Genomic DNA, 17188 nt, shown 5'->3' with positions numbered 1-17188 from the left:
AGGAGCATAGCTGCTTTTGAGTAGATGAATGAATGGGAATTTGCATTGTTTTCTCCTGGTCCTAAAAGTACCATGGTAGGTGCCATTGAGTCGATTTCGACTCATAGCCAACCCATTTGATAGAGAAGAACAGCCCCATAGGGTTTTCTAGGCTGTAATATATTTTTTTTTTTTAATTTTTGTTGTGCTTAAAATGCAAGTTTGCAAACCAAGTCAGTCTCTCATACAAAAACTTGTATACACCTTGCTGCTTTTTTTTTTTTTTTTTATATATATACTCCTAGTTGTTCTCCCTCCAATGAGACAGCACACTCCTTTCCTCTACTCTCCATTTTCGTGTCCATTCGGCCAGCTTCTGCCCCGCTCTGCCCGCTCATCTCTTCTCCAGACAAGAGCTGCGCACGTAGTCTCATGTGTCTACTTGATCCAAGAAGCCCAGTCTTCACCAGTATCATTTTCTATCCCATAGTCCAGTCCAATCCCTGTCTGAAGTGTTGGCTTTGGGAATGGTCCCTGTCTTGGGCTAACAGAAGGTCTGGGGACCATGACCTCTGGGGTCCTTCTAGTCTCAGTCAGACCATTAAGCCTGGTCTTTTTACAAGAATTTGGGGTCTGCATCCCACTGCTCTCTGGCTCCCTCAGGCGTTCTGTGTTGTGTTCCCTGTCAGGGCTGTCATTGGTTGTAGCCAGGCACCATCTAGTTCTTCTGGTCTTAGGCTGATGTAGTCTCTGGTTTATGTGGACCTTTCTGTCTCTTGGGGTCATAATTACCTTGTGTCCTTGCTGTTGTTCATTCTCCTTTGCTTCAGGTGGGTTGAGACCAATTGATGCATCTTAGATGTCTGCTTGCTAGCGTTTAAGACCCCAGACGCCACTCTCCAAAGTGGGATGCAGAATGTTTTCTTAATAGATTTTATTATGCCAGTTGACTTAGATGTCCCCTGAAACCATGGTCCCCAAGCCCCCACCCCTGCTACACTGGCCTTTGAAAAAAAAGAAAAGCATTCAGTTTATTCAGGAAACTGCTTTTGGTTTAGTCCAGTTGTGCTGACCTCTCCTGTATTGTGTGTTGTCTATCCCTTCACTTAAAATAGTTCTTATCTACTATCTAATTAGTGAAAACCCCTCTCTCTCCCTCCCTACCCCCTCTTGTAACTATCAAAGAATATTTTCTTCTCTGTTTAAACTGTTTTTTGAGTTCTTATAATAGTGGTCTCATACCATATTTGCCCTTTTGCAACTGACTAGTTTCTCTCAGCATAATTCTAGGCTATAATCTTTGTGGGAGCAGATCACCAGATCTTTCTCCCTCAGAGATGCTGGGTGGGATTGTACTGCCAACCTTTTCATTAGTAGCTGAGTGCTTAGCCATTATACCACCAGGGCTCTTAAAAGTGCTGTACATACTTTAAATATGGGAAATTTTGTTTTAAAATATATATTATTTAAATTATTAAAATATATTTAAATATGTATTACCACCTGTTTTTTATTTTTAAGAAATTGAGAAAGGAGAGTTGGGAATTGCCAGCTGTCTCCGGGTCTGGTAAGAAGACTGGCTGAGAGATGCTGCAGGGGCCAGGGGTGGGCCGGGAGATCCCCAGCGGGACCCTCAGGGAGGCCTGAAGCCTCCTATCAGGCTCAGCTTTCTCCTTTCTCTTTTCTGGTGTGAGATCTCATCTGTGATGACTCCTTATCCATGTGATCTTGGGTAAGTCCTTTCCCTCCGGGGGCCCCAGGTTCTCATCTGAAGAGGCAGGTGCTGGGCTAGATGAATTCTCTCCTCAAGGGCTCACGTTATATGATCCCGTGAGTAAGAATGAAAAGCTCACGTGGGACAGAACACACATTTTCCACTCCATCTCCTCCCTCCTCCCCTCAGTAAAAGCACAGGTAAACAATACAGGCTTTTCCTGTTTTGTTCTCTTAGGTGAGAATTTAAGTAAAGGACTGACCCCTCACTCCATTCTGGGCTTGCTGGGAGTTCATGGAGCCAGCTAAATGAAGATACAGAGTTTGTTTCACAATCTTTGTTTGACACAGAGTCTTCCTCTAGGATTGCAATTCTAGAGCTGGAGGGGGCTTGCTCTGGGTCACACAGCGAGTGACAGTTTCCTGATTTCTGGGCCAGTGTACTTTCCCCATTCCAGCCTCTTTGAAAGTGAGCCAAATTGCACTAGTTGGTGTGAAGTGACCCTGAGTCATATGCAAGACAGGGCCACCCTGATGATGTACCATGCCCCAGTTCAGGCCTTGCCCTGGAAACTCCAGTGCAGAGTGCTGAAAGGGTCAGACACCCAGAGCTGACTGGTGCACTTCCCACCTCAGGGTTCACCATTGGCTGCAGCAGTGTTTTCCAAAGTGTCTTCAGCAAGGAGTAACTAGTTATCAAATGAAAAAGCCTTCCCTTGCCAAAGAAGCTTAAGAGGGGCCTTCAAACTAAGTTAAACAGGCTTCTTTCCTGGAGGGCTTCCAGAAGACTTTAATAGGCCCATGTACATTATGAATTTCCAAGCCAGGAGAATTAAAATACAAAATATGGAAATTTATTATATGGAAATGGGGGAGGAATGCAGCCAGATCCTGAGAGCAAGAAATGAATTCCCGACAAGAAAAGCCATTTGTGAAAAGTTGGTGAAATTCTGTCTCCGTTGTCTTTTTTTTTTTTTTAAGTCTGTCCTCTCTGCATCCTGTTCATTCATTTTCTTTTTTCTTCTCCACACCCTCACCCCACTTTTCTCTTTCTCTGGTCCACAAGGTACATAGAAAATGCCCAGCCCTCATTCTTTACATTTTACAGGCAGAGTCCCCACAAAAAGAGACTAAGCTGATGAAGTCTCTGGTTCTGGCCACTGCTGCCCCACTTCTTCTCCACCCGCCTTCGGCCTCCATCTGCCTCTCTTCTGAGGAAGTTCCTATAACATTGGCTCTGACCCCTGGTGCAGCATTCAGTACTCCAGGTCCCCTCTCTGAACAACTTTTTGGCCCGCCCGGTAGTCCATGCTATATTTCTCTTGTATCGTCACGTAAGTCCCTGTTTCCGTCCTCATCGTCCTTTCCGTTGTCATCTTTTCCTCTCAGTACCCCAGTGCCTGACCCCAAGTGGGTGCTCTGTGTGGACAGGTTGCACAAGTGAAGTTGCTGTGGGACAGAAGAGGCCCTGGCCCCAAATTTTGCCAGTGTGGCTGTGGTGGGCCCAAAAGGTCTTGACAGGCTCGTCTCTGCACTCACCAGCCACCTGTCTCTGTCTCAACCGGGGGCTCCAAGATGCTGACTGGCCAGGCATCATTAAATGTGGCCTATCCTTGAGTAGACCACTCCCCAGGGACAGAGAAATCCACCAAGGGCACAGTGATATTCAGTGGTCATTTTCTTTTCCATAAGAGGGTTGTATGTTTTGGTTCAGTAATATTTGCCCCTCTTCAACTGCCCCGCCTCTAATATAAAAAAAGGAGAGGGGGACGTTGAGAAATCAATCTTACATTTTCCTTGTAAGTCTCTGGCTGACAGATTTGTGAAGGAGAGGCCTTCCAGATGACTTCACATATATGGAGGGTAGGGGAGAAGAGGAGACCGGTAATTATTTACTGCCAACCAGTGCCAGGTGTTCTACATGATTATCTCCCTCAATCTTCCCAGCAGCTCTCTGAGGTATTACCACAGATGAGAACAACCAGGCTCCAAAATTGAGGAACCTGTTCGAGGTCCCTGACTGGAATTCAGATTGATGTCTGTTTGGCTGGCTTCAAAGCCTTGTCACCACATACCCCACTATTTCCTGCCCCTGCCTCCTTCTCCTTCGCCCACTGTCCCCCCTAACCACTCCCCACTCAGTAACCAAAGATGAATCATCGCATTACTGCCAAGGCCAGATGGAGAATGTTATTACAAAGTGTTTGAGCTGAAACCAGCCCAAATGGCCATTTAGTGGTTTTCCAAACTAAGTGATGATCAGAATCATCTGGAGAATTAAAGGTTTTCAATCAGTGGATGTTGGGGTGGTGCCCGTGGATTGGTAGTTTTAAACAGTTCCCAGGTGATTGTGATAATCAGCCGAGTTTCGGGACCACTGCTGTGAGCCTCCCCTTCATTTTCCATTTGAGGACAGTGGGGACCAGAGAAGCGAGATTTCTTAGCTGAGGCCATTTGGCTCTAGTTGGAGCCAGAGTCAGGTCAGAATGCAGTCTTTCAACTCCTGGTTCAGGGTTCTGTAGGTTTTCTCACACTGCCAGCCGTACTTGCTTGGGGATCTTTTATTTCTGCCTCTTAGGCCCCAATGAAGACCTTGTACTAGAGACTGGTCTTAAACCCTGTTGGGAACAAGATGACACCTTGCCCCAGGCTGGAAGCCAGGAAAGGAGGAGGCGGTCCAGGAGTAAGACTTGGTGGCCTCTCCTCTGGCAGTGTGACTGGCATGAGCCACCCCTTGTTGATGGACCCAAGTTAGACCCTTAGAGACAGGCTGCCTCTGCTGTGCTTGTGGTTCAGCAGGACAGACCCTGGGCTTGAAAAATGCAGTGAAATGTGGACTTTTTATCTATAGGGAAAGATCTAGATAAAGAACAATAGGAAGGACAGATAAGTCCCAGAAAGCATGGCTTGTATGTAGGAAAGGTAGGCTAAGAGACAGTACCCCCTTACCCTGGTTGGAATTCTAAGTTGTGTTTGTTTGTTTGTTCATCATTTCATTCCGCAAGTATTTGCTGGGCTCCCACTGGGAGTTAGACACCGTCCTAGGCATTGGGGATCTTCAGTGAATAAGACAGATGCAACCTGCCTTCATGGAGCTTACATATTTTATATTGGAACTGCATTACTTAACCTTCATTTAGCCTCTTGATGAATCCCTTAATGATAGTAATAACACCACCACCACCAAAAAACTCACTGCCATTGAGTCGATTCTGACTCATAATGACCCTGTAGTACAGAGTAGGACTGCCCCATAGAGGCATGAGGGCTAGAGGGTTCTGGGGAGATTTCGTGGTAGGAGCTAAGCAGGAGGTTTCAGATAAGTGAGGATGGAGAAGACTTTGGGACCAGAGTGGGAACTGCACGATAACAATTCGGGTATTTCTCTAGGGCTCTGAATTTACTAAGGGTTTTGACATGCATTCTTTCATTTGATGCTTGCAGCAATCCTGTAGCCCCCACTCCCTGGTCTTCAGCTAACAAGTTAAAGCTTCTGTGACTCAAAAGAGTTTACAGGATTCATTAGAGGCCCCCAGCTTGCAAATGGTAGGGCAAGGCCTCCCTACGCCAAATCCTGCCCACCCCCCTTCAGCCCCCAACCCCAGCTTAGTGAGATCTATGTGAATGTCTGTATATGTGTGTGTGGAGGGGGAGAGGGGGGCTGGAGACTACTACAGAAGGGATAGAATGAAAACTTTTACTTCACCAAGAAATCCTTAAAAAACACAAACCCATTGCTGTTGTGTCAGTTCTGACTCATAGCAATGCTACAGGACAGAGTAGAGCTGCCACATCTGTCTCCCAAGGAACTGGTAGTGGGTGCAAACCACCAGCCTTCGGGTTACCAGCCGAGTGCTTAACTACTGTGCCATTAGGGCTCCTTAAGAAATCCTTAAAGCTATGAAGATGGACTATTTCCTCCCTCTCCCTTCTGGGCCCCCCCTTCTCTCTTTACTGACCTCATTAACACCTATTTTGTTGTTTTCTCTTCTCCCCCTTCTCCAGACACGAATGCAGAGTCTGCATCCAGATCCCAAAGCCCAGTACACAAGTGTATATGGAGCCCTGAAGAAAATTGTTCGGACTGAAGGCTTCTGGAGGCCGTTGCGAGGCATCAACGTGATGGTGACAGGCGCGGGGCCTGCCCACGCCATGTATTTTGCCTGCTATGAGAACATGAAAAGGACTTTAAATGACGTTTTCCACCACCAAGGAAACAGCCACCTAGCCAATGGTATTTTGAAAGCATTTGTCTGGAGTTAGAAAGCTCTCTTCTTCAACAGACCCTTCCCCAGGGCGCTCTTCTTCCCTGTGACCCAGCAGCCTAACGCCTCGTCTTCGGCTTGCTTATGAATAAAGAACTCTAGCGTTGTGTGTGTGTGCCCACCCAAATACACACACACACACACTTTTTTCCATTCCCCTCCTTCACTTTCTGAAGCCTGGGGAAATTGGTGACAGAGGTGTTTCAGTTTTTCTTGTTGTGTGGGTTTTTTTTTTTTTTTTTAAACATTCAAAAGCGATTAATGATCAGACATAGGAAAAACCCTGAATAGAAACAAAACTTTTGAATGCTGGATTCAGAAAAAAAGTTATCTGGACAGCTTCTTTGAGACTATTTAAAAACTGGTACAACAGGTCTCTGCAACGTCAAGATCTAACTAAACTTTAAAAGGTCAAGAAGTTTTATGGCTGACAAAGGATTTGCTCCAGCACAGACGACCTTTCCCACCTTAAGCTTCCGGGGATTTGGGAATTTTACCCTGGTTCTCTTCTGTTTGTCTGAGTTGCATCTCCCTGCGAGCAAGGGCTGAAATAGTTTTGTTGTTGTGAGGGAGAGGGACGGGCGGTTGGGGGTTGTGAGTTTGCGCACAGCTCTTACATAAGGCATGCTTTACTAGGGCGGGCAGAGTGGTTGTTCTTTCCTCTTGGGTGGGTTTGGCTTTTGTTGCTTTTTGTCTGGGTATGGGATGGGAATATGGGTAGCAGCAAAGGGGTGCTTATTTTGACAAAATTGATTTTTCAAGAATGGAGTAGACGTGACCAGCAACAACTTTTTTCTCTTCTCTTTTTGTTCCATTCAGAGAAAACCAAAAACACCCCTTCCACCGGCAAACCTTGGTAATAATACATACATCTGGCTGGTTTGCAAGTCATTTAATTTGGCCATTCATTGCATTTAGTGAGATGGTCATAAGGAGCCATACTGTGATGCCGTACCCCAGTTCATGTCACGTTGCCGGCTTGGGGGCGGGGGGATTTCCTTTTGGTGAAATTGCCTTATGTAATAGTTTAGCTCTTTGGTCACTGCATCCATTGCATGGAGTTTGACATAACCTAGTTTCTACCAGGCTCTGCCCATTTGTTTCTGCCACATTCTGGTGTATGCTCTGGTTGGTTTTAATCTTTCTTGGGGGTAATTATAAGTGTGCCTGGGCGAGGAGGGACGTACGCATTCCTGAAGAGTTACCCTGCTCTCCCTCGTGAGCTTCCCACTATTCAGTGGTCATTTTAATCACTTGGCAGTGTCACCACAGAGGGAGGAAACCCAAAACCAAAGTAAAATCCCAGGCCACCTTCAGGCTTCTAAAGGTTCCTGACTCTTGAAGCCAGGCCAGATGAGACTCCCAGGTGGCGTCTGCCATCTCCCAAGCAAGTCATGTTTTTACAAACTTACCATGGAAATCTGCCATATGCAGGTCTTTCAGACTTCCCCTTTCCTTGCCTATCTTCTTAAAAATTGCTCATATTTTACTAAGGAAATTTTCTTAAAAGATTTCCCCTCCCCCTCAGCCTTGTACATATTCCTGCTTAATCCCCGCCCCCCCCACCCCGTTTAAGAGCAGAGCCAGTTAATCTGTAGACAAGGGCAAGGGATGAGAAGGAATTAAAATCTAGATAGTAAAAAAAGCCATAAGGGGGATTTGGGGGTGCCATACAACTTAAGCAGGTCTAGCCATTTCCAAGAGTTGACTATAAAAAAAGTAAATGAAGGGTCATGCAATATATTAAAATGTGGGTAACCGTGTCTGTGTTAATGTTCCCCATTTTTTATCTAGTGTTTTCATTATTGTTTAGTCACCACTCACCTGGGTGGAGTTGGTAGTCAGTTTTGCTTCTTAGAAAGCCAGGTCCAGGCTTCTGTCTGATTTTAGGTTCCAGGAACTTCCTCAGAACATCAGATTCCAGAGGGTAATTTTATGGAGTTTGTTTTGCAGGGATAGCTGGGAGTATGGCCACCCTGCTCCACGATGCGGTAATGAATCCAGCAGAAGGTAATGTTTCATGGTCCCAGGGAGGGGCAGTAGGGGATGTGCAAAGGGGCAGAACAAGAGGTGGTGGGAAGGGGACTCCTGGCCCCCCAGTTGGAACAAGCAGGAAAATTCTTTATTGTGTTATTAAAGGCCTGAAGAAGGGACATGAGTGTTCAAGCTTTGTGATTTTCTTGTTCTCCAAAATAGTGCTACTCAACGTCTGGTTCTCAGACCAGCAGCATCAGCATCGCCTGGGAGCCTGTAAGAAATGCAGATTCTCAGGCCTGGCCCCAGACCAGGGAATCAGAATCTCTGAGGGTGGGGGTCACACACACATTTCTGGTCCTTGTTAACCTTTATCAAAACTAGCAAATTTAGGAAGAACCCTTCAAAGGCCATTCTTAGGGCTTGTGTTTAGTTCACTTCTAAATTTTTTGTTGTGGCTGAGAATATACACAGCAGAACAGTGTTTAGTTCACTTTAAAAAAAAAGTGAACTTCTTATTGTGGAAAATTCAAGCATATATACATAAAAATATACATGTAGAGAGAATAATATTGTTAGCCTCCATGCATCCCTTATGTTGCTTCAAAAATTAACATTTTGCCATATTGTTTTGGTGATCCCCCATATTATCTTTTTTTTTTTCTCTCTCTTTTTTTAAATTTCTGGATTATTATGAAGCAAATGCCAGCTATGAAGACTTGAGTTGGCTTTTTACATACCCTGGTGTCCTTAGCCGACTCGGGTCTGAATAGTGAGGATCTTGTGGAGCTGGTACTGGGCATGTTGTAAGCTGGGTTATTCTCTGTCTGATGGTGGCTTTAGGTGAGATGTGGATCTCTCTCCACCTTTCCCCTCCATCTGAAAATGGTCCCTTGCCAGAAGGGAGAATTGGAGATAAAAGGTTTCAACATTTTAAGTCTTGTGTTTTAAGTTCGTCTGTTTTTGTCTTTTAAAAATGTATTTGCTCTCAGCTGCCTCCCCATGTCCTAGCAGTCAAAGGACGCATTCTGACCTTAAGGGATATCCTCTTGGGAGAGGGGGGGAGAGGAGTCCCTTTCTCTGTGGGACTGAGGGTTTACCAGGTTGTGTAGGTGAAGAAAGGTACTCCTTTCACTTTGGTTTTCTTATCTGCAGGGTGAGATTTGCTGGAGGGACTCACACTGTTTACACTTTTTATTTAGAAAGTGGAGTGCTCAAAAAGCCTGTGTTCTATTTTATCTTATACCTGTCATCTTTCTAAAGAGATGTGACTTCCTCAGATAGACTTGCCTGTCTTCCTGGGTCTCCATGTTTTGTCCTGTAATTTGGTATTCAAGTATGTGCTCTGGGGCCAGGAAAGATTATCCTAAAAAATTAACTGGTTAGAGGTATTCTTAGGTAGGCAGGGGGAGGGAAACCCCTCTAGGGGGTAGTTCAATGAAAGACTTAAAATCCCCAAATAGATACATGCACTTACATACTACGTATCATGGGCTTTTTTTTTTTTTTTGGTGATTCATACAGGGACCTGGTGGGTGGCTAGTAAGCCCATGGGTTTTGTTTTTTTTTAAAGAGCAAAAATGAGGCCCTAATCAGCCCCCCGCCCCCCCCGCCCACTTTTCCCTGTCATTATTATTGACTTCAGGTCTTTAATTCTTTAAAGAAAAGCACATTGTATGTACTCATTTGTCAGTGCGAAGGGACCATTAAAACTTTAAGCATAAGTGACCACAGTTTGCCCTTGCTTGCCTCATGGCCTTTGAACCACCAGTTGCTTTTGTATTAACAAAGCCAGCGTCTTCATTGGAGTTTGTGGTTGAACTCCTTGGCAGACACAATTCTAATGTCTCTTCCAGGAGTACTGTGACACAGACACTTAAAACACTGTCAGAGGTACAGACCATGCAAAGTAGGTGGGGGTAAACAAGCCCAGCAGATGAATTAGGGACAAGGAGGACAGAGGGGAGGCCAAAGGCTACTGCCTCTGGACCTGACAGATTGGGCCAGCTAATCCAGCCTGAAGTGGCTGCCAGGTTTACAGGCCACCTTAAACAAGGCTCAAGCAGAGAAAAAAGACTTAGGGAGATAGCCAACTTTCTGGCCAGGTTCTCAAGACACGTTTGTAAATGGGGTTGCCTGGCTCCAGCCCATGGTGGTTTCTCCTGCTGGGGCTGGGTGTGTGCTAGCTCTTTGGGGCCATTACCAGTGTATCTAACTTGCTGTTTCTCTTTATGGCTTGGCTTCTCATTTCACCCCAACCTGGGGGTGGGGCCAAACCGAACCAACTGACCACCTGCTGCCCGTCTGGACTGCTATATGGCCCGACAACAGTTGTGAAGCAACGCATGCAGATGTACAACTCGCCCCACCGGTCAGCCCTCAGCTGCATCCGGACAGTGTGGAGGACTGAGGGGTTGGGGGCCTTCTACCGGAGTTACACCACGCAGCTGACCATGAACATTCCCTTCCAGTCCATCCATTTCATCACCTACGAGTTCCTGCAGGAGCAGGTCAACCCTCATCGCGAGTACAACCCGCAGTCTCACATTATCTCAGGAGGGCTGGCGGGGGCCATTGCTGCGGCTGCCACCACCCCCCTCGACGTCTGTAAGACCCTCCTCAACACTCAGGAACATGTGGCTCTCTCCCTGGCCAACGTCAGCGGTCGCCTGTCGGGCATGGCCAATGCCTTCCGGACAGTGTACCAGCTCAATGGCCTGCCCGGCTACTTCAAAGGCGTGCAGGCACGTGTCATCTACCAGATGCCATCCACCGCCATTTCTTGGTCCGTCTATGAGTTTTTCAAGTACTTCCTCACGAAGCACAAGCTGGAGAATCGAACTCCATACTAAAGGAACAGACAGTGGGAAGTGATTCCAGAATCTTTTATTTTTACAAGGCTTTCCCTGCCTGCTTCCATTCCCTTGTCCTCACACCAAGATTATTTTTGCAGGGTGGTCACTATGGGCCTTCTGCTTCCTGCTGCCTTAGAAAAAGGGGGAGGACGAGATGGCGGCCTACCCAAAGGCTGTCCGCAGGGAGGCGCGAGGTGGTGCTTGTCGGGGAGAGACCTTACAAGGGGAGGAGAAATGACTTTTTCTCTTCTTCCCGACGAGGGATGTAGCTTTTCTGCTTCACTGTCACAGTCTCCTCTCCAGAATCTTAGAACACAGAGGAGGGAAGAACATGTGCAGTGACTGAAAACATTAAAGACAAATTTTATGTATATAAAAGTTCCAGGACACAGTATGAAATAGATGGATAATGTTTATCCTTTATTTTTCTATGTAGAAGTTTTTGAATTCGGGTGTGTGCCTGTGCGTGTGTACAAATAGTATTACAGCTGCGAATATACAGCTGTTTAAAAAAAAAAATAGAGGGCTAAATTCTTCCATCAGGTTAAGTAAAAAGGCACCAGAGTAACTGGATTAAAATTTGTTTAGCCCCCAGATGGGAGTTTCACTTGAATGTAAAATAATAAATATTAAGTTTATATTTTGAATTTCTCTTTTCATGAAAGAAAAAAGGGTACGTTGAAAAAAATCAAAATAATGATGTATTACTTCCAGCTACTTCTCTTCCGTTCCCCCCCGCCCGCCCTTTATTCAGTCACTCACCTTCATGTGCTTTTTCTCTTTGTCCTCCCTAAAAATTCCAGGACCGAAGATAAAGCCCTGGAGCGTTCTGTCCTTCTGTATACACACACGCACACACTCTGGGTGGCAGAACCGTAACGCTGTAGGACATTGGCCCCCAGTATGATTGTTACCGGTCTTGTGCCTATGGAGGCCTTCCCTGGGTTGTGAATGACATGAACCCATGTCTCCTGGGTTGGCACTTATTAAGACCTTGAAATACAATCCTTCGGCTACTTGTTGTGCAGGTAGTTGGGATAAATCCTGTCTTAATTCTTAATGTATTTCTTCATCAACCTTTAACAGAGGTACTTCGGGCATCATTTCCTATCTGTGCTTTGGCTAACTCTCCTCTTTTGTTTTCCTGTACAGTCGGGGTTTTTAAAACATAGTAAGCGTATCTATGGTGTGCGTCTACACTCCTGCCCTGTCCTGATCATTACTTCCCTGTCACAGAGCCTCTTACCTGTGTAGTGGCAGAAGCCAGCAGGCCCTTTAGCCTTGGCCTAATTGCTGAAGCCTGACTCAGACCCTCATGGAAAAGGGCACCGTTCGGACCCATTCTTCAGCCTCATTAGGTCCATGTCACCTAAGAACATAAGGCGTAACTGCTTTGTTTTCTGAAATGGTGTGTCCCAAGTCAGATGATCCCTAAGAGAAAATATAAGCCTGTTCCCTCTAGCTATGCCATCTGAATTGCTGCCAGACCACTGCCTATGGGAAGACTGAATGACAACAGTTTCCTTTTATGAGCCCTCACCAGAGTCTGTCTTTAAAAATGAGCAAGAAGCACCTGTGTGTTCTCATTTTGGTGGGCTTGAGTGGGGGAAGTTCGTGGTGGCCAGGACCTTCGGCTGCAGGCCCCGCCAAAGCCGTGCATCTTGCTGAGGCTCAGGCCTGGGCTTCTTTGGGTAGTGTTACTTCCAGGGTAGAGCTCAGGTTGCACTCGGAGAGTTTTTGTCTTGGGACCATGCACACAGTACCTCCAGTAGCTTTTGTTTTTGTTTCTGTTCTAATAGTTACGAGAAATTTTATTAAAACAACAGGTAATTTGACTTCCTTTTTCAGATCAAGGACAGGAGAGTGCTGACACATGGTGTCCCTCCCACATGCACCCCATGAGCAGGGCCTGGCTGCTGTGCAGCCCCACCCTGGACCCATGCCCCAGAGGAAACCAGTTGCAGTATGCACTGTCCCCCTCTGGGATGCAAAAAGCCCCTGGAGACCATGCTGCTGCTAAAAATGGTTTGTACCTGTCCTCCATTCATGTCTTGGGCTAGTGCTACATTCTGGGAATAAAGGAAAAAGTCAGATCAAATTTTTTAAAGATTATCCAACCCCACGTTTAGTCTACTTAAATGTGGTGATGCTGCACTGCTGCAAAATCTTCCTTGTTTCAGGATTTTGCTTTAGATGGTATCTAGAAAAGAAAACGCTCACTTGTCTGGAAAAGCTACCATTGTTAGGGGCATACAAGAAGGAGAGGCAGGAACTGGATTTCAGAGTTATGTGGGCTGGGAGTCAGAAGGTCTGGTCTTGGCTTCCCTCTTGCTGTGTGGCGAGGGACCGATCTTCTGTGGAATAGGTGACACCACTGCTCTGCCTGCCTTCTGAGTGGTTGTGAGGTTGAATGAGTATTGTATCTAAAGATACTTTGGAAGCGGTATAGCGCTAAATGGATATAAGTGGTCGTTCATTTTGCAGGAGTGAGTTTTCCACTTAGTCTTAGCTCTGAAGTTTGAATTGTCTGATGCAGACTGCAGTCCAGTTGTTGATTGTGACTTTGACGCTGTGAGGTGCTAAATAGGAAAATGCTTTTCCTCTCCCCAACGATGACCATATAATCATGGCGTGTACTTGGTTATTATTGCCTTTTGAGTGACATCTGCGGCCAAGCAGTGCCACATGAGTACAGTCGTTTTGTTGTTAGTTGTTGTCAAGTCAGCTCTGACTCATGGCAACCCCAGGTACAACAGAATGAAACATTGCCCAGTCCTGTGTCATCTTCATGAGTACAATACTCTTTTTAATAGCGGGTATGTGTGTGTGTGTGTGCTCGCTCTTCTCCTCAGACCATGATTTAAGGTCAGCCACTTATAAATCAGAGTTTTACTTTCATTTTAGTACTTAAAAATAATTTTTTTTCAAATGGGATAAATCTTCAGATCACGACTTCCTGTTTTCTTAACTTTGGATTGAATTTAGTGACCTACATCCTATGTGTGGTTTCTGTTTCTTTTCTTCTTCTTCTTTTTTTTTTTAATGTTTGTGTCTTATTCCAAGTGCTGTACTCCAAAGTTCCCTGAAGGCGCATCTCCAACACATTGCTATGCCAATGAGGTTTTATTTAACTTTATTTAAGGATGGTTGTGCCTGTGAAATACAAATGTACTGCTGCTTTCTATCTGCAAGACGCACAATGTATGTGATAGGGGTAGGGCAGTGTTATTTCCTAAATGCCTATAGTAAATATCATTGTTTCGGCCTCTGAATTGCCAGCTCTTTGAAGAAGGGGAGAAATGTGTGTTTATGTGGGGGGAATTTATCTCTGATGTGCTGCTACAGTTGTATAACACTGGAGCTAGAGAAAATAAAGCATTGATCTTTGAAGTGTCCTGGACTCTGTGGTGGGAATGTTGAAATTACAGCTGTGTGGATGGAAAAAGGGACCTCATTTATGGGGCTGTCTCTTTTCCAGTCTCACACATTAACGATCAGAATCCCTAGCTTTGGTAGGAACTACTCTTCCAACCCGCTTACCAGAAGGGAAGCACACCGCCTCCTTGGCCACCCAGAGACATAGTTTCATGCCAGGGCCAGGCTGGGAGCCTCTTGGGTGACTTCTCACCATGCAGGGCAGGGGGGTGGGTTTCTTTCTTGGTGGAGGGCATGTCTTAGTTTCCTAGGGCTGCCATAACAAAATACTACAAAGCAGGTGGCTTTAAAGAACAGAAATTTATTTTCTCACAGTTTTGTAAGCTAGAAGTTCAAATTCAGGGTCTTGGCCATATTAATTTCTTCTGAGGGCTCAGAGAGAAACTGCTCCATGCTTCTCCTAGCGGCTGCCAGCATTATTCAGGAGCCCTCTCAAGCACGTCAAAAAACAAAACAAAACTGTGGAATTGACTGACTCATGACGACTGCATGTGTGTCAGAGTAGAACTGCACTCCATAGGGATTTCAGTGGTTGATTTCTCAGAAGTAGATCTCCAGGCTTTTTTTCCAAGGTGCCTCAGCATGGACTTCCTGTCAGCAGCCGAGTGTGCTGACTGTTCGTACCACCCAGGGACTCCCTCAACATGTCCACACTCTTCAAACTGCAGCCCTAGAGAGGGCATGAAAGGAAGGTGTTCCCTCTGCTACTGAGCCAAGGTCTTCTTCCAGGATAAGGTTTCCTCTATGAGTTTCCAAACCCTCTTTAGGAGAGACTCCACTCCAGCCCACGTGAGTGGCCTGAGTGGGACTCACATGACAGAGAAGAGTATAATAAACCCAGTGTTGTATAAGAGAGACACACACAACTCCTGGGTGGGAGTGGAAGTGCGGTGTCATTGCCGAAAGGGAAATAATTGTCTCTGGTCTAAGGCAGAATGCAGCGGGTGCCCTAAGAGTAATGAATGCAATTTCAGAGAAAGGAGCTTGGTTTGCAACATAAGGACGTTAGGAGATGCCCTAGTGCTAAGCCGGAAGAGCTCTGACTGCCATGGTAAGGAGCTTGACCTTTATAATCAGGAGGTAATAGGGAGTCATTAAGGGTCTTTGGGAAGAGGATATTATGATTAAAGCCCTGCTTTAGGAAAAGTCCTGTGACAGAAGTGGGCAGGGTGGGGTCAAGAAGGAACACCTGGAGGCCAGGAGATGGTTAATTTGGTGTCACGTTGAAGTTGTCCAGAAGAGGGATGACTAAGGGAAAAAGGCAAGGGCAACTGGAACAGAATGAGGACTAATGAGCATAGAAGTGGATTTAACAGAGGCTTCGGTGGCACAGGACTGTGGGGCAAGATGAGAATAGGCTGGCTGAGGGAAGTGGCAGTGTCAGGAGGAAGACCTGGCTGAGAGGAAAAGCAGGTGGTGGTAGAGAAGATGCATCTGCTCTAAGCCTGCTGGTATCTCCTTAGTCCTCATTCTCCTTGGGCATGCAGAACACTTTGAGTGTTCTCTTTTAAGTTCCTTCACTTGTCTTCCTTTTCCTGCCCTTTACCAGGTCACCCACCTTTGTGACTAACTTCTCAGGCTCCCCCATCAGCTTCATAATCCTTCCTAGGGCTCCTGAGGATGGCCTCTGGGAAAGGTTCTGCCTTTGGACCTCCTTTCTCTTCACATCTTCTAGGTGCTGAACTGCCCTCCCAGCCTTAACTGTCTCTTCTGGGAAGATGATTTCTTGATGTGAGGATGTAGTAACCCGGACTTCCCTCCTCAACTCCACATCTAAATTTTTAATGGTCTGCTGGAGACCTCCCAGATCTCACTACTCGAAGAGACCTCACCCCTGCTCCCAGATGCTTCCCATGTTACTCACTTGCTCAAATTCTTCAAGGGATCCTCATTGCTTATTGAATTTAAGTATAGATTCTCCTGTATATGCCAATACCCAATTTAGCTTCGTGTGTGAAGGACTGGAGAGAAACAGAGTAGTCCAGTAGGATGGACGTATAAGACTCTTAGGTCTTAATTTCCTGAACAGGATAGTGCCAACTTCTTTCCAGTGTTTTGTTCCTATTGAAATGTCTTTCTCCTACCTTCCCTCTCTGTCCGTCAATGTCCTGTCTTTCCTTTAACGTCACCCTGAAGATAGCATTTACTACCTCATCATAAAGCTCTTCATGATTGGATTATCAGATATGATCACTCCCACCTCCTCAGACCCTGGCCTAAAGCCTGCTGTGGCCTATCTCACTTTGCATTTTTGCTGGCATCTGCCCAGGATGTGTGCCCAATGAGGAGAGAGGCGGTAGTTTATTCACATTTTTTCTCCATAGCTCTCTAGCCTAGTATTTTCCCCATCCTCTACAACAGCAACAGTTGTTAATAACAGCAACAATTGTTAACTGAATTTAGTTAACTTCTGAAGTTAACTAGTTTGAAATGCCAGTGGAACATCTAGGTAGAGATACTACCTACCTACCAGTTGCCATCCAGTCGATTTCAACTCATGGTGATCCTATGTGTGTCAGAGTAGAACTGTGCTCCATGGGGTTTTCAATGGCTGATTTTTTTGGAAGTAGATCACCAGGACTTTATTCTGAGGTGCCTCTGGGTGAACTTGAACCCTCAACCTTTTGGTTAGCAACCGAATAACTGTTTGCACCACCCAGGGAATACAACATTAGTGCTCAGGAGAAAGGCTGGAACTGGAGCTGAAGATTTGACGGTTATCTGAAGGGGTGTGATGGTTAAAGTTGAGAGAAACAGATGAGAGGCCTAAGAAAGAAAAAGGATCTTGGGGAATGCAATGCTTATATTAAATAGTAAGGAGAGAAATGGGAGCCAGGAGAGACTGAAGTGGTTAGAGAATTATGAAGAAAACCAAGAAGTGAGGTGATTATGAAGAAGGGGTAGTCATCATTCCACATGCTTAGGTGTAATGAAAATGCAGCTCAAGCCACTCAATTTTTTTTCCAG

At 45.7% G+C, this 17188-nt stretch overlaps 1 protein-coding gene across 5 annotated transcripts in view; it reads left to right on the top strand.

The window, feature by feature from the left end:
- Positions 1-17188, top strand: part of SLC25A37 (solute carrier family 25 member 37) — a 128462-nt gene that overhangs the window by 30095 nt on the left and 81179 nt on the right. For 3 of the 5 annotated variants that reach the window (XM_003412472.4, XM_064272684.1, XM_023551008.2), the window contains exons 2-4: positions 5698-5926; positions 7911-7967; positions 10263-15272. In XM_003412472.4, the coding sequence (XP_003412520.1) occupies positions 5698-5926; positions 7911-7967; positions 10263-10783 (807 nt within the window). In that variant the 3' untranslated portion in view covers positions 10784-15272. Of the gene's footprint in view, positions 1-5697; positions 5927-5950; positions 6814-7910; positions 7968-10262; positions 15273-17188 lie in introns of those variants that run through there. The other 2 variants (XM_023551012.2, XM_023551011.2) reach the window with 2 other exon arrangements.

The sequence above is a fragment of the Loxodonta africana genome, chromosome 19 (genome assembly GCF_030014295.1).
Source record: "Loxodonta africana isolate mLoxAfr1 chromosome 19, mLoxAfr1.hap2, whole genome shotgun sequence".
In the NCBI taxonomy this organism is placed as follows: domain Eukaryota; kingdom Metazoa; phylum Chordata; class Mammalia; order Proboscidea; family Elephantidae; genus Loxodonta; species Loxodonta africana.
This window is presented reverse-complemented; position numbering and strand designations above follow the sequence as displayed.